Raw genomic sequence first — 23,574 nt, forward strand, 5'->3', positions numbered from 1 at the left:
CAGGCATTAATTTTTAAACAGTTTTGATTCTTAGTCAATTCTAATATTCCAGAGATTAAATATTTTATTAATGAAGTTTTTTGTTGGTCATATGTTTGAACCTTGGATAAGTACTTCAAAACTTCTAAAAAGTTTTTTTCATTTACGTATGAAATATTTTTGTTTTTCAAATGCCTGCTATGTAGAAAGTATAGTTAACCTCAGATACAGTGCTTGAAGATGAGTATATAAGAATAAGGTTAGAACTGAAAAACTGTAATTTATCTTAAAAATAATCTTTATGAGATATGTAAAAATGCAAGAATCTAATATTTTCCCTGAAAAGTTAGGCCTTTTTTTCCCTCCTCCAAAGCAAGGACCACTGATCCCAACTTTAGCAAAAGTGATGTAGTCATTCTCTGTTTATTGAAACTTAAGCTGTTTATATCCCAAACCTATTTCTTGAAGAAACATAGAGAAGCCTCCGTCCCATGCTGAGATAAATCATCATCTCTGGTTCCTGAGCTACAGACTTGACAAACGCAGGAAGATCAGTATATTGTACATGGCTGTAACTGGCAATTCTAGCTATGAATTTAGAGTTTGTTGTTGCCTGGGCACAAACTCAAATCCATAATTTTTTTTTTTCCTCTTTCTCCTTTCTCTCACTTTAGGTTTGATAACCCAGCTGCTGTAAGTCCATCTCCAGCAAGGCAGCTGACTTTCAACTACCTCCTGCCTGTAAATGCTTGGCTGCTTCTCAACCCCTCAGAATTATGCTGTGACTGGACAATGGGAACTATTCCTCTTGTGGAGTCTTTGTTAGATGTCAGAAATGTTGCCACTCTTACATTCTTTTGCTTTCTGGGATCTTTAATTGTCTTCAGTCTCCGATATCCTGGGGATTCCTCCAAGACTGTACTGATGGTATGAACGATGCATGGTTTTTTTTTATACTCTAACGAGAGTATAGCTGACTCTGGATGTTTAGTCACATGCCTAAGTAACCCAGTGATTTTGATACATCTAGTTGTGTGCTAGAATGAACACACAAGAAAAGAGGAAAACAATTTTAACAATAATACTGTTAACTCACAATTAAGTATTCACTCTATCAGGAATGAGCTCGAGAAACACAGGCAAGAGATGAGAATAAATATGTCCAGTGTTGTGTACTTGCAAACAGTACTGTGGCCTTTACGTATTCAGAAGTGAGCTAACAAACTTGGGGTGTCGGTAGAGTCTAGGTACATTTTAAGGATCAGAATGCATTCTGATCCTGTGACATGTCTGCATTATTTAAATGTCCACAGTTATTCTGCATATTTACCAAGTGACTCAATTATTTTTCCTTATTTTTGAAAAAGCCATACTTTGGCATTTAAGGGTATAAATTTTCCTCTTGTGTTGATGTTCTCTGAATCAAGACACTCTTCTGTAGCCTTTTCCATATTTTAAGGGAAAACTAATTTCTTCAACCTAGAAAGGTTTTTCACTAGTATACCACCTTAAAACTGAAATGGATTCACAGGAAAGAATGTTTTGGAGGAAGTGGAAAGAAGCAAATGAGACAGCTAGTACTTTTTTTGGTCTGAAAACACTCACCCTTTTTTGGTTGCTGACTTTTCAAAATTTCACAAGATTATTGATCAACTGAGATAATGTTTCTTCTTATTAAATCAGGGATGTAATAATGTCTACAACAAATACACCCATGCCAGCATGCCTGAATCTTAGTTTGCCTCAGTAACACTGTGATTTTTTTTTTGTTGTTTAAATATGTAACTTCAGCCAAGAGTTGCATGTGGGTGGGAATATTTACGCACAATTTAAGGCTCAGTACTTTTTTTTGCTAATCAGCTGACAAATTTGATTCACTTCAAAGAGACCTAGCATATAGTTATAGCTCTGACTAATATGATTATTCTTGCCTTGCTGTGGAAGTGAAGTGAATTATTTCACTGGAAAATCAGTTTTCAAATTCAGGATAAGAGGCTTCATCAGCAATACTACAGCTCATTTTTACTACGTAAGAACAAGGGACCTAGGTATATTGATATACTAAATGTGCAAAATGACTTACCTAGAAAATCACAATTTAAAAATATAACCTTGGGCAGTGTATATTTAAATGGATAATTAACTGGTGTCTTTGAGAAATGTTAATGTTTTGCAGCACTTAAGTGAAGTGGTAGCTTAATTACCTCTTGCTTAGATACAGTGAAACTATTTTCCTTCAGCGCACTGAAATGTGTGTGTGTTTGGGGAGGGGTGTCACCTTTTTCAGAGGATGTTTTTTTAAACTTTGAGACTCCGTATTTCCTGTTTTTCTCTTTGGTCCCTCCTCAGTGAAGTTCATAAAAGGGAAGAGTTAATGGAATTTTCAACACATGCAGTAGTAAGTCAGTGTTCACTCTAGTTGTATGAAATACATATTTTTATTATTCCAAGTGGTTTTTGTAGAAAGGGACTTCTAAGATCATTCTGTCCAACCTGCCGGCTACAATGCGGCTTAACACAATATAATCTTTGTTTAATGAAAGTTATTCTCCATAGCTTAGTTATATAAATATATTATGTATATAACCTGTATGACTGATTTTCTTCCCCCCTGCCCCGGCATAGTATCTGAATGCCTGGAATTCCTAATTTCTTAGGAAATGATAATGCAGTATCATAAGTTAAAAATTAATTGTTATGTGCTATAACGTGCAACAGCGCTGTAGATAGAAACGTATTTCTGCCTTCCAGTAAGCTGTTAATGGCCTTGTGTAGGTAGCTCTTCTACCTTCCCATGGCAGTTAACTCTTTCTTCTGTGTGGCTTCTTAGTCTGACTTCTTAAAAGAAATTCTAGAACTATCTTTTAAAGTGAACAACCTGAACCTTTGTTCAGTAAGACCAACTTATGAAGTTTATGGCAATTTTGTAGGTAATTATGTTGGATTACTATTTTTAAAATTTGTTGTTTTGATACTCGGTTCTACCAATAAAAGCCTGAATTTCTGCTAGTCAAAGCAAGCTGTTAGCCTGGCAGTAAATTCTGTGTGCCATCTGCATAGATGCCACATTAGTTGTATCAGTATAAAGGTGGCTTTAGCACAATACATTTGGTACTATGACTGTCTGCACTGTTTGATATTTTAAACTGTAATGGTCTTGAAAAGGAGTGACTAGGAGTCTTTAAAAATCTTTAGCATGTTTTCAAAGCCTCGTCTGTCAGCCCGATGTTAGGAATGAACATTCCACTGCTATCTTACTGCACAGATGTATCATCAAAAAAAAAAAAAAAAGCCCTTTAAGACAGATCAGGCAGGTCTCATGCCGAAGCCTGATATAAGAGGAAGGTCTCAAATTGCTTTACTTTATGAGGTCAGCAAAAGTATGACTTTAGATCTGCTGCAGAAATGAAGTTGTTTATTTGGACTTTGCCAAGGAAATGCAAAGGAAAAGGGATCTAGAATGCAAAAGAGAAAGGCCACAAGTATGTCTGAGTAAGTCCATGCTTGCTGATACGGATATAGAGTTGGGTGCTGTATTGCATATGGGGGACAAGGACAAGATAGAAGAAAGGATTCCTCCTGCCACATCTACAAGTGACAGTGGACCTTCCACACAGCTCCAGAAGTAGTCTCACTCGCTAATGAGAGATACAAAAGATGAAGGACCCATTTTCAGTCAGCCTCTCTTTGATACCAATCACCTCTGGAGGAAAAAGACTTAGGTAAGTGGATGCATTTGTTTCGTTTTGTTTTACTTTAATTTTTTGTCATGGGTTTTGAAATTTCCTTTTCAAAATAACAGCTAGAACTGGGAAAGCATAAAACAGATAAACTGCTTCAAAAGAGCAATTCATTTTACCAGCTGACAATATTAAACTAACGAAAAATGGGATTATATATTATAATTCAAACCACAATGCTTTGACATGTTGATGTCATTATGTTGCTTGAAATAATTATTTTGGCAGTAGAAAAGGACATGCCCTGGAAACAATGCATGAGCAATTAAATTCTCTTATTTTCTGTTTACTTTATCCCTATGAACAATCAGATCACTTAATCTGACAGTCAAGTTACCTTTATAAATAGATTACAATGTAAATATTGAAAATGTTGAATACTAGCAGTAGTACAGATCTCGAATTACTTTGGTGACTTTGCAATTCGTTTCAGAATTAAGCAGCAATCATGGCCCTTTTCTGTTTGAGGAATTTGTTGAGTATAGGCATTCTTTTGTTGCTGTCAAAATTTTAACTTTTCATTATCTTTTTTGATGTTTTTTAAGTGTCTAAAACAAGTGTTGCTTTACTCACGCCTAACACTCCCTTTCCCTCCCTACCCTCCAGCCCTTGTGATGGGAGAGCTCTACATATTACTTGGCCATAAACTTTGGTAGATTATTATTGTACAAATGTCAGGGATAGATAGGTATCCTAAGTTTTCCTGGACAGAGCATTTGACGCTTTAAAGTGATATATCTGCCAAGATGTCAATATTTCTAAATTTATCAGTATATATTTCTACAATGTCTATGCTGACAGCTCAAGCTTTGAAATATTTCCTTGTATGTAAGGCCAGGAGCTTTTGAATGGTCCCGTAGCAGTTCAGATGCACTTCAAACTTTTCCGTGGTATTTTAGAGTGTTGTCATATCCTTTTTTTTTTTTTTTTTTTTTTTTTCCCTCCTGACTGCATACTTTAATGGTTTCTGTTTTGTTTTTTCTTAATCAGTTGCCTTGGCTGGGATATTCTTCAAAGGAGCTTCTGCACCTGCTGAAAGACTTTGATAAAGAGAAAGACTAAATGAACAGAAGAGAATGCATTTATCTGCAGTAGCTTTGAGGCTACTGCATAGGAAATTGGAGTTGAAGGACAGCGTGCTACAGAGGCCGAAGGACGGGAAGAGAGGTTCAGCAAAACATGCAATCATTCTAACAACAAATATTGTTACAGAGTTATGGAACAAAAAAATCTGAAAGCCTTTGAAACGTGGGCAGTCCTTTTCAGTAGGTGCCTCGACTGAAAGCACCCAGCACTGACAAAGCTTGTGTATTATAAGCTGCAGGATCTGTTCTACTTCAACCTACTAGACCTACTAGGAAACAGTGGCTTCCACTGTACATAGTTTGACCTCATGGGGTTGTGGAACCTACATCCCTACTTGAAGAAGGAAGTTTTAAAAAAAAAAAAAAAAAGACTTGGAAAAAAAATGTTAAGCAATAATGTAAAACCACTAATTTGGTAAAATCATAAGAGCTAACTTCAAATTAGTAACCCAGCAGGTTTCACAAGATGAGTTGACCCATTTATCCATTTAAGCTTATGTACATGCTTTATATGCACTTTAAAGTTAAAAACAGATAATTCACAGTTCAATAAAAGCATATGCAAAACAGCGCGCTGTCTGTCAAAGCATGCTTACAATGCACTTTTTGTACTATCGCAGTTGTTTGGCTGCTCAAAACAGAATGACACGTAGAATGACACTAACTTAGTTCCCATAGTTGCCTCCAAGAAAGTGTAAAGGCGTTTTGTATAATTAAATGAAAAAGTGATGCGGAAGACTGACTTTGGTGGTAGCATGAAGGAACCTTGCCGTTTCAAAGTAGATTAAAACATCTCTTCAGAGTTCTGTGTTGTGGCTTTTACTTCTTGAGAAGATAGATTGGTAGCTAAAACTATGCTTGTTTCTAGATAGAAAATAACAACCAATTGTATTGAAAATTTCTACAAAATTCTTAATTCTTTCTTCAAAGAAATGTTCCGTGTCTTTTGTTTTTCTTACTTGGAGGCCAAATATTTAGAAATAATCATGTAAGTTCCTTCTTGGTCTCTGAAATTATAAAACAGTTAATTAACAGTAAGACACTGAGGCCTTAAAGCAAGTGGTGATGTCTGTTTTCCTTGCAGCAGACAGATTTCTCCATCTTTGACTGTTTTTCTCCTATACACATACATGTTGTCAAGGTATCTGTCAACAACCTAAGAGTTGCAACTAAGGCAGTTTTTGATTGTAGGTATCTCAAGGTGCCGGCAGTGCAGTATCTAATCACAGATGTTAATTCAGTGATTGATTCTGATCTTTATGCAATTTCTTCACAATCTTAACAGAAACCAGAAAGGCACTTCATTCTATTGTAAAGTTAACTGCTTTTCTTATTGTATAGGTTGCTATTCACTTTAATTGTTCTAAAGTACAGTTCTGCTTTGCATATGAAGCTGTCATTAGTGTGCAATTGAGTATCATTTTTCACAGCATGTAAGAAAAATAATTGCACAACTGAAAATATTTTCAGAAGACAGTTGCAATTTTTGTTTTCCATTCCTGACCCAAATGATCTGTTTAGTACTTGAAAATACTGTGCCCATTTTCTTGTCTTTGCAAAATAAGTTTACCTTTCAGTAAAGGATTCCAGTGACAAAGACTAGGACTCTGTGGTAGTGGACTGTAAATAAAGGACCATGAAGAAAAGTTTATCTATAACTAATTTTTGTTTACTTACTCTTATATAGATACTGTAGTCAGTCACATCTGTCCTTCAAGTTTGAGGTTAAAATATTGTATGTGTTATTTTACAGTTTTGCTATTTCCAGTCTTCGCTCTTCTTTTTGCCTTGGAACAAATTTTAAAATTATAGAAAGTGGGGTCATCCACTTAGGCTTAGTCTTTCCTGTAGTTTTAGGGTAACTGTGTCCACTCTTTCAGGCTACGTTGCCCTTACTGTTTTTTATACAATGAAACTGACTTTCTGGACTTTGCATATATGTAATTTAATTTCTCTATATAATTTGTTAACTAGAGCTGCTCTGTTGTAAAATCAAGAGGGTCGTGCCTTATTTCAAATTCTTACTAAATAATGCTAAGCAAAAGCTATGACAGTTAATGCATGTTGTTGCTTTTTGAGTTTCAAATATTATATGTAAATGTAAATAGTTCTCAAATATTATACACTGATAGAGGATAGAAAAATCAATGTTTAAAATTCACTTTATTGAGAAGCCTGAATTGTGCTATAAAATACAGTGATCAAGGTTCTAGGACTGTCATGGTTGTTATATGTGGAATTCTTAATTTTAAAAAAAGAGTTTTTCTGTTTTCAGTTCATTATTGTTGTTCATTCTTTTTATTTTTTATCTTAGTGGTTTTTCTTGCAGCTGCTGTTTCTGTAGTGTAGAAAACCGAATAGACTGGTAGTCTGTTAAATGAGAAAGGAAACCAGCTGCAGTTTAAAACTTGCCGTGTTCAGTGGTCTCAGTATGAAACAGAAGTCTTGATTTTTGTTATTTTTGTTCTAATTAAGGTCTATTATTTATATTTTATTATTTTCCTATTTTTCATCATTGCGTCTTAATTTGTGTGTTAGGTACAGTTTGTAACTACCTAATCCTGGTTACTAATTTATTTGCTTTTCTTTTCTAGGCACTGTGCTTAATAGTGTTACCATTCATTCCTGCATCAAACCTTTTTTTTCCTGTTGGGTTTGTAGTGGCAGAACGAGTGTTGTATGTTCCTAGCATGGGATTCTGCATTTTAGTAGCACATGGATGGAAGAAATTATCCAATAAAAGGTATCTTAGTAGTATCTGTAACTAATTTAACTCATCTGTCTTTATTTCATGGCAAATAAATAAGTATACTTAAATTGTAAGGCCTTTCCAGTAGAGCTTTTACCAGTGCGCGCTTACCATGTTATAGTTCTTGTTCTGTTTTGAGTTCTTTCTGAACACAGAGTAACAATCCAGATGAGCTGTTTGGTAGTCATGTGGTGTGAACAAATGATAACAAGGAATATCTTAGGAGACCTTTGGGTGTTTTCATTTATGACGAAATTTTTTAAAGCATAATCAGTAGCATTGATTTAAAAATGTGATACGTTTGCTCGCCTTGCCACTGAAAGAGTTACAGTGCTGCTTTAGGAGACAGACACTTATTAGGCAATTTATTAGGAAATAAATATTTGTAGCGTAGCAAATATTTGTGATTAAACTAGTCTGTGTGGGTATGTTGGGTGCAGTTAGAAAGACCTTCTGACATATTGAGCTAGTCTTCAGATACAGTACTGATACCTTTTTAAAAATTAATTGCGATTGAGTTCATTGCTGCAAGTGAGAAGGTACCTTAGAAGTTAATTTTTGCTGTTCTGTGTGCAAAGTAAATTCCATAGTATTGTAAAAAAGAATATCTTCAGAGTCTTCTCAGCCTTGTGCCACTGTCTTTTGAAGGCACAATTGTGTACAGGTTGTAAGCTGAAAGGCATTTAAATCTGATTCAATTGCACAATCTAGTATTTCAGGTTAAAGTCTTGAACTGTCTTGCTGAAGATCAGTACATATGATGTGAATTGTATTGTTTTCTGTGAGTGAGTAAGGCCAGGAAATTTCACCTATATTTCTAGTAGTATATCCAATCTCTGTAATGTAAAGAAATATGTGTATTTCCTGTTTAAAGTCTAGGTTTTTTTAAGGATTATACAAAAAAAATTCTCGCTCAGATTTGATGTGTTCATTATTCAAAAGTAGTTACTGACTAGAGTTTACATAATGCATATGTATCAATTTGCAGGATATTCAAAAATCTTCGTTACTGCTACAATTTTCAGAGATGCAGTGCTAAGAATGAACATCAGAGCAATTTGGTACTTGTTTCAATAAAAAATGTTTTGGATAAGAATTTCTCGTTAGGAAATTCTGCTCAAAAAGCACCTTTTGCAGCTTTGGGGCTTCAGTAGCATCAGTTCTTATATCCTATAAATGAACCTTAGATTTTATGCTGTCGTCTTCACAGATCTGTACATGCTTCCCCTGACCTGGATGCTTTACCCTTGTTAGCCTAGAGGCATCCTGGTGCTAGTTCAGACAAACTCTAAGGTAGTAATTCTCAATTGATTATGTCTGCTGTCAGCAGAGGTGAAGTCGTGCATGATAATCTGTGCTAAACTGTTGCTGCCAAAGCTGACAGGACTGAGTAAGGAGAAATCAGCTGTGATTTCTTGTGCGAGTGAGGAGAAGGCATCATCACGAATACGAATAGAAGTGATGTGAAATAAAAAGATCAGAGGAGAGGGTGGACAGGGAAGAAAATTAGGCAACAGGGTGACTTATAAAAAGGTGCTCTGGAAAGTCTTATGAGGTGGAGAAGGCTCTTTAGGAATATGTGCAGCAATAGCAGTTTTTCATTGAAAAAACCTTTTTTTAATAAGCACAGTCTTCTAAGTTTGCGCAAAATTTTGTACATTTTAAAAATGGGGAAAAAAAACCCCTTCTGTTTTCTGTCACACACCTGTGAAGTACAGAGCAGTGTGTGAAGAGCTATAGTATAACTCAAGGTACAAGAAATAGCTGGCAGTGATGAACAGCCGCATCTGCTTGAGTGAAACTTTTAAAGGTTTTTAAAAACAAAATAATGTTCATAATTGTAGGAAAGCTACTGAGTATTCAGTGGGCTTTTTTCCATAATTACATCAGAATTCAGAGACCTAATGATCAGCTTGCTGAAGCATGTGTTTTAGTAATGCTTACACTCTGGAAAAGTAAAGTGCATAAACTCTAGAAGAACACTGTTGCTGAGAAGCTGGTCAGGGAGTGATTTCTGCCCCTGACTTGCAGCTTTTAAAGCAAAATGCAAATTGCAAAAGAGACACTAGCACTTGCTGTAATTTAGGTATTACAGTAGCATTAGGATTTTATTTGATTATGGAAGCTTGGATAGTCTCGATAGCAGACATCTCTGTTCAGATGCGTTCTCCAGTGTGGGAAAGGTACTGGTAATGTGCACACTCAAGAATTTGTGTGGAATGATCTGGCATTAAACAAAAGGATGGGATGATGCTTTTAGTCCTTTACGTTTTGTAATGTTTTAAGTTTTATAAAGTGTTTTGAAGAACCGCAGTGTTCGACATCATGATCACACTCATTGCCTTAAATTATAGGTAAGCTCTGAATATTAAAAATACACTTTTCCTATACTTTTGGTTTTAATATGTGTAATATTAAAGCCTTCACTTTTGTTAAGTGGATTGCATAGTGATATGAAAAATATTGAATATGAAATATTTAATGCAGTATGAATTTGAGTTGTGTGCTTCTGACAATTTTTTTTTTTTTTTAATAGTGTGCTAAGAAAGATTTCTTGGGTGTGTTTGGCAGTGGTACTATTCACTCACGCCTTAAAAACACTGCACAGAAACTGGGATTGGGAGTCAGAGTACACATTGTTTATGTCAGCTTTAAAGGTACTGTATTTCATTTCAAATAATTAAGGGAAACTTTTTTTGTTATTCCTCTCAAAATGCTGTGTACAGTAGAGCATGATAAAAACAAAGAGAAATTACTTGTTTTGCTAAATTTATTTCTACATTGATAGTATTCATATCTAATTAGTCTCTTTTGGAAATACTTTAAAAGTAGTGTAGGGACGTTGCATGAGAATTCACGTGTAAGAAACGGAAGACTATTTTCTGTAAATAGAAAATTATTTGTAGAAGGAGGTAATTTTTGTCTTGATTGTGTTACAATAGTTAAATATATTCTTTTATCTGGACAAAAGCATAGTATGTTCTCTTGAGCACAAAAATCTACAACAAATTTGAGGCATAAAATAATATCTTTAAGGTTCACATGGCATGATAGGATAGTTTGAACTACCAGTTATTCATTTTCCCTTAACAATTACAATGAACTTTGGAACCTTTAGGATTTTTACGCACAATATTTGACTAATAGCTAAAATGAACTTGTTCCTCACCATTCATTTATTGTTCTAATTGTATGCAATGTTTTGTTATTCTTTACATAGAGTAGCCTGATGAAATCTGTGTCATTGCTATGTGTTTTCACATGTCTATCATGTAGTTGCAAGAAAATCGTGTTGTATAACTGCAGCTTAATATCCTGTATATTTGTATTTTTTTTTCCTATTTTTAGGTAAATAAGAACAATGCAAAACTATGGAATAATGTGGGGCATGCATTAGAAAATGAGAAGAATTTTGAAAGAGCTTTGCAATTCTTCATACAAGCCACCCAAGTGCAACCAGGTATAACCTTTGATTGGTTGCCATTGAATGCATTCAGTGGCTTATTGTTCTCTCCTCCCCACCTGTAGTATTTTAGTACTCCTAGCTTACTTTAAAATCTTTTGATTTAGCTGTTTTTCCCCAACCAAACATCAAACTATAGTCTTTGAGTGTGAGAAAATAATTCTTTAAAAAATAAAAATAAAACTGCAAAAAGATACCTGGGAAAAGCTTTTGTATCTACACAGAAATACAAAGACTTCACATTTAAAACCGTTATTTAAATTCATTTAGAAGGAATGCAATCCAAACTCTTAATTCTGTACATAATGTAATTAATTATTAATATTTAATTTTCTTATTTCAAACTAGGAAGATCTCTTAAAAAAAAACAGATAAATTTAGGCAATATCAAAGAGTGTTTCCTGAATTGTAGGTATTGTTGCAAAGGAAGTTCTAGGTAGTACTTGACAATTGTTACTGTTTCGTTTTAGAAACCTAAGAAATTACTTCATGTATAGTGCATTTGTGGCATATTACGTTCACACATAATAAGGCAAAATCTGCTTGCCTTTTTATATTTTAGAGTGTGGTAGTTATTTCCTAACTTCAGAGAAGTTCTTGTTATTCAGGATACTTAATGTGTTTTAAATCTGACGTTAGCACCGTTGTCTTTCACTTTAACAATTCTATCATAAAAATTGTGTCAATTAGGTGCTTCTACTATAACAAGAAGGTAAAAATAGATACTTAGGAAGTATGACCTCAAATTTTTGACCGTTTCATAAGAAACTTTATAATATATCCTTGTCTCGTGCTTAATTTAATAACTTCGTAATTAAGATGAAAAATAATTTAGAATTGCTTTTTTTTAATGAACTTTATATTGTAGCTCTACTTAGTGCTACTCACAAGGTGTAGTCATTTACTTGTATGGTACTCAGTACATGGAAGTATTTGATTATTTATTCTTGTTTTATTAAGATGATATTGGTGCCCACATGAATGTAGGAAGAACTTACAAAAATTTAAACAAAACTAAAGAAGCTGAAGAATCATATATGATTGCCAAATCATTGATGCCACAGGTAATTACTGATTTTATTTTATCTGCTGCCATAGGAGATCTTTCAAACCTTTATTCATGATACAAATGTTTCTTATTTTTGCATAAAGCTCTGTGTTGCTATATGGTTAAAGAGCTTTTTTTTTATCTATCTTTTTTTATGAGAGCAGGTTATGTGCAGTCTTAGCAATTTAAGAAATGCTAATTTGGAACTTTTTTGTTCAAACTATTTTGTTAATTTTATACTGTTGTTTTCAGTTTTGCTCAAGTTGAGGATACAAAAGAAAGCCACAGTTAAATATACGCGTACAGTTTCTAATCACGCAGGGTTTGTTCTCCCTTCTAGCTAATACACTGATGATTGAATTTCCAAACCTACGAGAGAAGGCTTAAACGCAGTGTTGGAGCGGGGAGAAGAGAGATAGCAGCGACAATAAAATCTTTGCTTGAACATATTTTTAAAAACATATGCTTTGTTGCCCTTACCCTATTTGAAATTATATGTATGTGTAGGTAATATTACTTATTTTAGTTGTTTAGGAGAAAAGGAGGGTAATTTATTGGCGTGCATATGAAAGTAACAAAAGTTAAGGATAAAAGGAGACTGCCAATAAAAATCAGCAAACCACTACAGCATTAAAAAGTTTCTGTGCTGTGAGACAGCATGAAGATTCTAGACTGATAAAGTATAAGCAGCACAACAATTGTGATGTTGTACCAGATGAAAATCTTGCATCTGCTGTAACAGTGACTGGTAAAATCTTATTCACACCTCAGGAAGGACAGTCAAAAAAGGAATTAAATTTTCTGATAGAACGTGGATTAGGCTTTAGCAAATATTCTTGGTCTGAATGGGAAAAGTAAGCAAGGGCTTGGTTAGTTGTTGATGATCATATGCCCAGTTAAGCAGCAGAGCTTAATAAACTGATATTTCAAATATGCTATAAAAGTTATCAGTACCTCCATAGAATTAAAAAAGAATTACTCTTTGTGATTATTAAGAGCCTGCAGACTGATGTCCAGTGGTGCCCAACACAAATATGGCAGAGTGAAGAGCAGATCTATACTGATTGTCTTTCAGATTTTATTGAAATTTTTAGTGGTCTATATTTGGTACATATATTCTTTTTGACAGATTATTCCAGGTAAAAAGTATGCAGCAAGAGTTGCTCCTAACCATCTGAATGTTTATATCAATCTTGCAAACTTAATTCGAGCAAACGAATCTCGCCTTGAAGAAGCAGATCAGTTATATCGACAAGCAATTAGTATGAGGCCAGATTTCAAGCAGGCTTATATCAGCAGGTATCTCTCTCTTCTAATTTTAGAGCTGGATATGCTTGAATGTGCACTTGTTTATTTGCAGAATTAATAAGCAGTATTTATTTCATACAATTAAATTAGCTACTGGAATTAGTTTAATGATTATTTTGAAATTAGAAGGTGCAGTTTTGGGGGCATTAGTCAAATTATTCATTCTTAGAATCCCTTTTAATTCTTTTAAATTCCTGCTAAAATAGTGTATTTTCATATGTGCATATTGAAACATTGTATAGCAAGACACTTCCATTTGATTTTTTTTCATGATTTTCAAACTCATGTTTCCCATCTTCTAGTTTAATCTTTAACTAAAAAGGTTTTGGTTAGTCTGGATAATGGAGCTTTCTCTACCTTTTTTTGTTGAAGTTGATCCAGAAAATGCAAGACTTGCATGACTAGAAAGCCCATAAATGGGAGCCTGAATGGATAAGAGTAATGTGCCCACGGGCAGTGAGGCTTCAGTTCACTAATTATCAGTTATGATTCCCACTGGGATTTAGGCAGGTGCCAAGATGCTACACTGTAGCTGCTGCAGTGTGATTACAGGGTAGCTATCAGGAGTCCTTGATGACTCTGCTGCTCCCCCGACCCTCCCACCCTTTGCATATACACTTCTATATAGATTTTTGAGAGCGGATAGGTCTGGGGAATGGTATAGAAACAAAGTCCTGTGTCCTTTTGCGTTTAAAACAAAAAGAAAAACTTTATTTCACTGCATCTCCTGCTTTTAGGAAGACACACTCTTAAAAGCCTGTCAGTTATTTTTATATCTTTATGGAAGTTGTTGAAAGTAAAATTTGATTCTTCAACAGGGGAGAATTACTTCTAAAAATGAACAAACCTCTGAAAGCTAAGGAAGCTTATCTTAGAGCTCTAGAATTAGATAGAAGCAATGCAGACCTGTGGTACAACCTGGCAATTGTTTTCATTGAGCTAAAAGATCCGACAGAAGCTCTGAAGAATTTCAACCGAGCACTGGAACTGAACCCAATTCATAAACTGGCATTGTTCAACTCAGCACTACTAATGCAGGAATCTGGTATGTTAGTTGTCCCTAATATCAGCATTTGCATTCATAGGACGTGTGTGGGTTTGTTTGTTTTTTTTAAGGTTTGGCTTATTTTTCAAAACAGAAGTTCATAGCATGGTTCTCAAATTGTGTTAAGGAGAGACACCAAAGAAGAAAGTCTTTATTGTAATAGTCATCTTTATTGAGACTGTATGAAATTTGTACATGTACTCTAACTGATAAGCACTTTTAGAACAATTTAGTGTAAGACTCTATCCTTTATAAGATTATATTACAAAATGTAATTTATTTTTCAAAATTGTTCATCTCTATTATCAAAAAAAGATATTTAGTAAAATACATATAACACTGTTTTACATTTGTATTGATATAATCCATTCCTTGCTGACTAAAGTGTCAGACTGACTTCTGTGGACTTTAAATCTAGCAAAAATTGCTTTGTAATATTGCTAATTAGTATGAATCAAGTCCAGTTTTCATGTATCTAATTTTATTCATATATATAACTTCTAGCTGTATGGATAAATGAAACCCTTTCGTGAATACAGGCTGTTGCAAAGAATACTTGGCAAGTGAATAGTAAGGGCTTTTGTTTCCTCTTGTTGGAATGGTAAGCTACCCCTAAGAAAGGGATTCTATAGGTTTGATTGGAGCTGGGATGCAACTGTATTGCTATTCATCTCTTCTCTTCATGTTATAAATTACGTAATACAAGAAACCCCTTGATCAGAGGCTTCAGACAAGCAGAAGTGTTAGCTATCTAGTATTCAGTTATTCATAGTGGAGGGTGCAGCACTGTTTCAGGATGTGAAAGCAGAAGGTGCAAGTCAGCTCCCTGCTCCCCTATTCTTCAGTAAGGCTTTGCCTGGAATTTCTTACAAAGATTGTTCACTGTGTATTTATACAAGGTAGCACAGACTACGAGCTGGAACTCCTGCCATGATCAGATATGGTTACTTTTCAGTATGGTGGTGGTGGGTGTTTGGGGAGCTTGCTTGTTTGTTTGTTTGTTGAGACAAAATAAAATAAGACAGTTGTGTGAATTTATTGTGTTTGATTTTTAGAAAAGATTTAGCCTGGCTAAATCTGAAGTTATCCTGTGTGATCTTTGACTTTAAAATCTATCAATCCATCTTTAACAAAATGAGGTCTTCCACTCCAATTTTGTCTCTGTGAGAGCTGATTTGCCAGAACTGATGTCTTCTCTCCATTCTAGTTGCTTAATCATATGTGAAAAAAATCTCCCTTAAGCTTGTGGAGACAGCTTTATTTGTATTGTGTGCAAAAACTAAATTCAATGCAAGAAGAAATAGGGTAATGATGCTGACTTTGGCTGCAAGTCAACAATAAGTAGTTTTGCTCTGTAAAGAAGGTAAGTGTCTTTATAAAATGCTGTTACCTGACAAAAAGAAAAAGTAACATTTTTAAACCTTTTCCTTTTACAGCTGTACTAAGTATGTTTCATTTTAATTTGTATAAACCTTAGCATTTAACAGACCTGGTCTAAAAACTCTACAGAAATAAATCTGTAATTTCCTGTCATCTAGGTGATGCTCGGCTTAGACCTGAAGCTAAACAAAGACTGTTAAATTATGTGAAAGAAGAACCACAGGATGCCAATGGCTATTTCAATTTGGGCATGCTGGCAATGGATGACAAAAAAGATACGGAAGCAGAGGCTTGGATGAAGAAAGCGATAAGGTTACAGCCAAACTTCCGAAGTGCGTTGTTCAATTTGGCACTGCTTTATTCTCAGACAGCAAAAGAACTGATGGCATTGCCCATCCTGGAAGACCTACTGAAATATTATCCTGATCATACCAAAGGTCTGATTTTAAAAGGAGATATTTTAATGAACCAAAAGAAAGATATAAGTGGAGCAAAAATGTGTTTTGAAAAAATTCTGGAACTGGATCCTAACAATGTACAAGGGAAACATAATCTTTGTGTGGTTTACTTTGAAGAACGAGACTTAATGAAAGCAGAAAAATGTTTGGTTGAAACTCTAGCACTGGCACCTCATGAGGAATATATTCAACGTCATCTAAACATAGTCAGAAGTAAAATTGCGTCTCTCAGTGCTGCGGAACAGTCATCACTTCCAGCAGATGGGATTGCAGCTGTAGAAGAAAAAAAAAAATCATTTGAAAATTTGAAAGAAGTAAAAAACGAGAAGAAAGCCACCCAAACAACAGTTAATAAAGGGCAGTTAAAAAATAAGAAGCGAACAGAGAGAAACAACATGGACAAAGAGACTCCCAAAAAATCTGCAAAGGAAATCAAAGACATTGAGAAAAAGAGAGTCGCTGCTTTGAAAAGACTAGAAGAGATTGAACGTATATTAAATGGTGAATAGCCTTTATCATGTCACAACAGAATAGGGAGAGTGTTCTATTTTTTGTTATTGTTTAATATGTGATCCAGCTAGAAAGTGGACTCTGTGCTTTGAAAGCAGAAATAATGTCAACTGCATATCAGTTAAGCAGCAAAAGGCAGTTCTACAATGCTTTATGTGAGAAAACGGCAACTTTTAAGTGTGGGAGATGGTTAGGGATAGAAGGATAAAGGGTTGAGAATAACATAACTGCAGAAACTTCTAATAGTGAGCATGTGGCACTCCAATATTAAAATTATTGATAGCAAGGGGTATTCAGTAACAATCGGTGAAAGAGCTGAATGGAGAGTTAATGGTTTAAACCAGACATTACTTCTTTCCCCACATAAGCCTGTTTGCATTTTCTCCATTTCAGTTTGCACATGAGCGGTTTAAATCTTTCTAGACCTCTGCTATACATGAAAAGCATTTTCTTTGCATTATTTGTTTCCAGAGCTTAGCAAAAGGACAATAAATACCACTGGTGGTTGTATGTGTGTGTTAGGCCATAGGATGATGCAACAGCACACTAAAATTCTTTCAGTTGTGTTCTGAATACGGGATGGTATAATAACCTTTTAATTGCTCTTTACTTACAATGCTAATGGTTTATACTGTTTTATCTGATAGAGATCTTATGGTGCTCTTAAAATCTTTAGACTATGCTGTACTATTTTTAAAAGAAGTATGTGTTTTTCTTCAACTGTTGATCATCTGGTTGTTTTTAAAAATTACTTTAAAAAAGGGGGGTGGGGGTAGTTTTTCCACTTTTTCCTCAGTTCATTGGATGCTGAAAAATGCACTTTTGATTCAGTAACCAGTATGCTATGCAGCAGTCCTTGTTGACTTTGTATTGATGACTGTGGATTGACTCCCTGGTGTAGTAAAATTATTCCTTGTGTATAGTAAACTGGCTTTACTATTTCAGTCATTGGAACAGTATTTTTAGTCTCTTGACTTTTCACACAACTAATTTGAATAATGATTAGCCATTGCTTAGGGCAATGTGGAAAATAACTAAGCCATTGAATTTAGCAGTTTAGCACAAGGAAATGTGGATAATATGCTTCCAAATGCCAAGTTCTGTTGTTTTTATGTTTTGTTGTGGGTGTTTGTTTTTTATTAAATATTTATTTTGACTACTAAAATATTCCCATTTACACTTTTCCACTAATGCATCATTTTAACTTCTTACATGAAATTAATTTTTTTTAAAATCTGTGTTGCTTTTATCCTTGTGCAATGCATGTATTTGTTAAAAATATATTACTTATTAGTAAGTCTGTTGTCCTCATTAACTGTGAGGAAGAAAAGAAATATAAGAGTTGGGTTGAATAATAATTTAATTAATCCTTAAATCTAACTATTTCTCTCCTATGTTTTGTCTTATTTCAAGATTCAGAAGCATTCCTTAGCAACCCTACTACCGTGACCCTTTCTGTAACTGCTCAGTTTTCTGCTTCAGGCTGTAATCTAGCTGTAAGACGTAATATTTATCTTTGTGGGAGGGAATCTTAAATGTTTGAAGGTCTTGCAGGGACCTCTTCTTTATTACATGTAATTTGTAATGTTACCACAACAATTGCTTATATGGTAATAACAAAGGGAAAAGTGTTTCAGAGGTATTGTTTTTGATTTTTAAACATAGTTTGAAAGCTACAGACAAGAACAGGTACCTGGTGTCCAGCAGTTTCTGTTCATAAGTGCTCTGTAACACCCTTATTGACCACACCATGAAAATCACTGCTTCATCTTGGCTGTGAGTAACTGTCAGATACTTCTAGCTGAAATAGTGTTATAGAAACACGAACTTGCGTATTCCATCTATCCCCTGACCTTTGCTTTACAAATGAATGAGTCATCATCCTGGGTGACAGAAAGGAACAGTCACTTGAAAGTGGGAGGAACTAAGTAGTAAGAAAAGGTACTTGCTCTCTGACTAAGCCAGCCAGAATTCTACTTTCCTTTATAAGCTGAAGAGCTTCTAAAATCTAGTTGCCATACCACTTTTATTTTACTGAGTCAGTGTAGTCAAGAGTGGTTTTTTTGTTGGTTTTTTTTTTTAAAAAGGCATGCTTGCAACTTGTGCAATTGTGCCAGGGCAGGTAAGAGTACTTTAAAAAAATAAATACTGTTGCTCTGCTCTCATCTTGACCTTCCAAGTAGCTCTTCTTGAAGAACTAGCAAGAAGTATTTAGATTTCTTGACGCTTAAGAGGTGCCACCAGTTTTAACTAACATCCTCGATCAATGTAAACTGAACTGTGCTAAAAGTATGTCTTTCAGGCCATCTGCAGGTACTGTGCAGTGTGGGTTTTTTGTTTTTTGTTTTTTTAAGAAGTTTTAGTATTTTGACTGATGTCAGTGTGCTGATTTATATTTAACCTGTTGTGATGTGTCAACAATTTTTAAATTACACTCCCACAGGAAAAATAGTATAGTAAATTTAAGTGGTATCACTTCTGAAAAAATAATCAAGGCTATTGCCTTTTCTCATGGAAAACTGTGATGGAAAATATAACTTTGGCTTCATTTACTTGCAGATAAAATGGAGAGAGAACAATTGACAGGCATTTTTCCCTTTCAACACAGTCTGTTCTCTTTACTCCTCCTCCCACCATCCGCATGTACAAGGACACTATAAGTCTTTTCAGAACCCCTATTTTTGCTAATATTTGAGAATTTGGGATTTCCAGGAATAGGATAAGCATACTAAAATAACTTACAGCCCTATTCTCAAATACAGTTGCTGTGGTTGCTGGAGAAGCCTGAAGAAATGCCTTCTGTCAACTTTGCATAAGGAAATTGTTCAAACTTACGTGTACTGCTGCAATAAACATACTAAACTTTATGCACATTTTATTTCTTCCTGTAATTTCAGTACAAAACCATGCACTCATCTCAGTTTCATTGTTGAATCTTTGGCAGCTGAGTGTATGCCTAATAATTACAGGTGAACATGCATAAGCATTAATTACATAGGCACATATACAGTTGAGACAACTGGGTGACTAATGAGTAGTGTAGCTGTGAAAGGATAATGTGGACTGTAGGCTAATCCTTGAGTATAGATTGGGGGGCTATTTTGCAGATGAAATAGCTTGAGACTTCATTTTGTAATTTTTTTTAAGTATTCTTTGTGTTCTAAGTGTTACTCTTTGTATTGCAACCAGCTAAAACTATTATGTATTCATTCAAATATGGGTTTTTTTTCCAATCGGTTTTAGCAGCTCTGGCAGGAGAAATAGTAAAGGTGGGTATTAGAAAGAATAGAAGCCTTTTCCAACTAACATTCAAGTACAAACTATCAGAGATTTGAGTCATAAAGGAGGGAAATTCTTTCCAATTTGCGGTGCGGTGTACACCGTGAGCAGAGACTACTGGAACAGCTAGAGTTAAGATACAGGTAAATGTATGAGAACAATTTGCTGTGGGTGAAGGGTAACGTATGAGGAAAATACAGTATGCATACGCTATCAGAGCGTAATTGAAGGAAAGAGGAAGCTTGATTTCTGCTCAGTTGCAAGGTTAAAATTAAGTTATTGACCTGTGCCTTGTTTTGGAACATAAAGTGCAATTTCAATATATTTAAAAGGAGGATGACATGCTGAAATCTTAAGGAAGTGGGTCTTAGCTTCCAACTCTGACATGATGCCTGTGGGGCTGGAGAACCTACAGGTGCTTCTCAGCCAGCCTCTGCCTCCCCCTGGCTCTCAGGCATGAAGCAGGCAGGCTCAGAAAATCTACCTAAAAAGGAGATGGGACGAGTTTGTTCTAGGGGTCTGTCCTATGAGATGCAAAAAGTGCACTCATTCTTTGTTCATTTTCCTGGAGTTATGACAGTATTGTGACTGGGTCCCTCTGTTTCCTGACAAAAGCATGATTTATTGCTCAGCTTTTGTTCGTTCTCCACAACTCCGTGAACCACAGGCTTGTGGGATTCTGAGGCAACCTAACGCTTAGTGGGGCTTCGGATAAGCACTGAACTGCAAGATACATCACCTCTCTGACAGAACAAATTGTCAGTTGCATAAAGTAAACACTCTCCTTTCTCCTCAAACAAAAGATGCTGAAACATTTTTTGGCACTGTGCATTTAGCTTCTGCAGTGTTACATCTCAACAGGTTCCCCCCTTCCTTACAGCTGCAGAGCACTCCAGTGCTAAGAGGCACTGAGGGCAGCTTTTCAGGCTCAGTAGTCAAGTTTGCTGCCAGATGAGGTTTTGCGAGATCAAGCTGTGTAATTGTAAAGCTGCTCAAGTTCCTGCTTTCTGGGTATGGAGCTTTGCAGGGGCCATGCAGGGTTGTGGCGCTTGTTTCTTCCTGAAGTTTCATATGGAAAGACCTTATGGAGATCACAACAACCCTGGGAAGCTAGCAGCTGCCCCAGGGTAACTCTTGCAAGCTTTGAATCTCGCGAAGGTACAAGGAAGAGCACCGGTTTGAGAGAGAGAGTATGTTACTGGGGCTCTTCCCTCCAGAGGCTCTGTAATCCAGCTCTGCCTTGCAAAATGTGTGGCACTGCAGCAGAACCTGTTAGTCCTGTAAAGACCTGCTTCAGCACTGCCATATGATCAGAATTATGATTCTCTGACTTTCAGGAATCCTGCTCCACTTAGAAAGTTTGAGAATGGAAAGGCTGGAAGACACCTCTCCTTCTACCCCTCCTTCACATCGCAGTTTTTCTCCATACAAAACTGATACCACCCTTCAGGTGGTGTTTCAATCGAGCAAGAAGAATCTGTGTCCCCCAAACCTGCAACATACTCAGCTTAATGAAGAGGTAAGAGTTTCCTATCTGTGGTCAAAGTAACACATCTAGGCTTATTTTAAGTAAGCCAAATACCATATTATGTGTATATCACTTCAGTAAGTGTTAGTGTAGCTGGTATTTTTTCAAAACTAGAAACTTCTTTCTGCATTTTATATATTTTATTAGTATCTTTCTACGGATCAATGGTCCTACATGCAGAATGTCTCCTTTGCAAAGTGCCAGAAGAAATTCGATACACCTCTCTCTCCCTCCCTCCCTCTCCCTCTTTGAAACAAACAAAAAACACATACACACTTCTGCATAACTGTCCTGAGTTAGGAAATACTTCCAGGAAAATATATTTAATCTTCCCAGAGAAGTATCTTCACTTCAAGGATTACAAGAAATAAAACTTGTCTTTATAGGTATCACATACTCTGAAATAAGGAATTCTGTTTAAAACAAAATAATAATATTTTGATAGACTTCAGTATAATGAAAAAGCTGTTATTGCCTATATCTTTACCAGTATGAGAAATATGCCAACAAAAAAAAAATGTAGAAAAAAAGTTCAGCTTGTGTCTTCAACTGTGCTTAGAAAATTGGAAATAGTTTTGTTAAACATCCATACTGATAGTCTTTACAGTGAGGTTAGAGATTACAAACTGGTTTGGGTGAGCTTAGTCTTTTACTGGCTCTTGACTGAAGCAGAGATAGAAATGAAATACTCCCTTGATTTGGGTGGGGGGGGAGGGCCTTGCACGATACTGTGTCTTTCTACATTGTAGAAAGTGTTATATATGCTAATGGGTGAAATAGCTATTCTTGCAAAAATTTTAGTTCCTGATAGGTAGGTCAAAAGTGCAAGTAAATTGGTGTATTGGATATGATTTTGGGGAGTGATATGGTTATACAAATTACAAGCTTCGTCTGATGTTATAAATTCTGTGTCTTTTCTAAGCTGCAACTCTGTTATGAATGTGAAGCCTGAAGGATTCCAGATAGAATAAAAGGTGACCATTAAAATAAAGCAAATTTTTCATATTTCCTACACCTATTCAACATATGTTTGCTCCTTGTGTGTAGTTGTTAGGTTATTGTCTTTTTAAATACACGTAATAAGGTATTTTTAATTATATGTGTATTCATCCACACACAATGAGAGTAGGTGGGGGAGGAAAATACAACAATTACAGGATGTTTTACCAAAAGTAGAAGTAATAAATTTTGATTTTTAAAATACCATCTTGAGCATGTTCTCACCTTTATTTCGGTTGCAATTGTTAACCCAGACCTTTATTTTGGTTGTACGTGATTGTATTCAAAGCGCTATGCTGTAGTGCTAACTTATCAATACTAAGAACTTCAATGGTATCGTTATAACTGATGATGGCATTATAACTGATCCTTACAGAACGGGATTAGTTGTTATCCCTCCTCAGCCTTAAGTTGAGTAATGGAGGCTGCTTGTTTGTTCAACGGTGGTTGTGCATCGGGTTTTCCACTATTTTACATTGTTACGGAGTGAACTTACTCTTTTCATCTACAGGAGTGTCCCAAGTCATGTCTGACTATATCATTTTGCAAGGCTTAACAATTTCTCTTGCAGATGTTAAAATGTGTGTCTTCTCATTAGCAATCAAAGATGGCATGATTGTCTTGTGCACATGAGAGAGTTGTAGAAGGTGGTAGACGTGAAGGAAGCCAAATTGTATGAAATGTGTCAGTATTACTGAAATCCAGTGAGATAAAAGGCGTATAATAGCACGGAAGTAATAACTGCTGTGCTTAGAAGCGTGCAAAAATGCGGTAAGTCTTACTCAGTCAGCAAACCAAAGAAAGCAGTTAATAAAATAAGTTTAAAAGGAGCTGCTGAACACTGTTTCTGTCCTCCTGAAAAATTTTTAAACAAGGCTAAAAAATTTGTTTTCCTTCAGTTCTATACATAAGCATTTAACACGTTTCCGGAATAAATGATTACGAACAAACAGAGACAATCAAATCTATGTGAAAGCTTAATACTGAAGAAATTCATATGCTG

General features: G+C 35.4%; 1 protein-coding gene across 3 annotated transcripts in view; it reads left to right on the top strand.

Moving 5' to 3' along the window:
- TMTC3 (transmembrane O-mannosyltransferase targeting cadherins 3) overlaps window positions 1-19,632 on the top strand; it is a 39,293-nt gene extending 19,661 nt beyond the window's left edge. For all 3 annotated transcript variants that reach the window (XM_068936734.1, XM_068936726.1, XM_068936744.1), the window contains exons 9-16: window positions 654-906; window positions 7,399-7,547; window positions 10,090-10,210; window positions 10,902-11,013; window positions 11,977-12,080; window positions 13,194-13,363; window positions 14,191-14,417; window positions 15,956-19,632. In XM_068936734.1, coding sequence (XP_068792835.1) covers window positions 654-906; window positions 7,399-7,547; window positions 10,090-10,210; window positions 10,902-11,013; window positions 11,977-12,080; window positions 13,194-13,363; window positions 14,191-14,417; window positions 15,956-16,764 — 1,945 coding nt within the window. In that variant the 3' untranslated portion in view covers window positions 16,765-19,632. The remainder of the gene's footprint in view (window positions 1-653; window positions 907-7,398; window positions 7,548-10,089; window positions 10,211-10,901; window positions 11,014-11,976; window positions 12,081-13,193; window positions 13,364-14,190; window positions 14,418-15,955) is intronic.
- Window positions 19,633-23,574: the final 3,942 nt, after the last annotated feature.

This window comes from Struthio camelus, chromosome 1, assembly GCF_040807025.1.
Source record: "Struthio camelus isolate bStrCam1 chromosome 1, bStrCam1.hap1, whole genome shotgun sequence".
Classification (NCBI taxonomy): domain Eukaryota; kingdom Metazoa; phylum Chordata; class Aves; order Struthioniformes; family Struthionidae; genus Struthio; species Struthio camelus.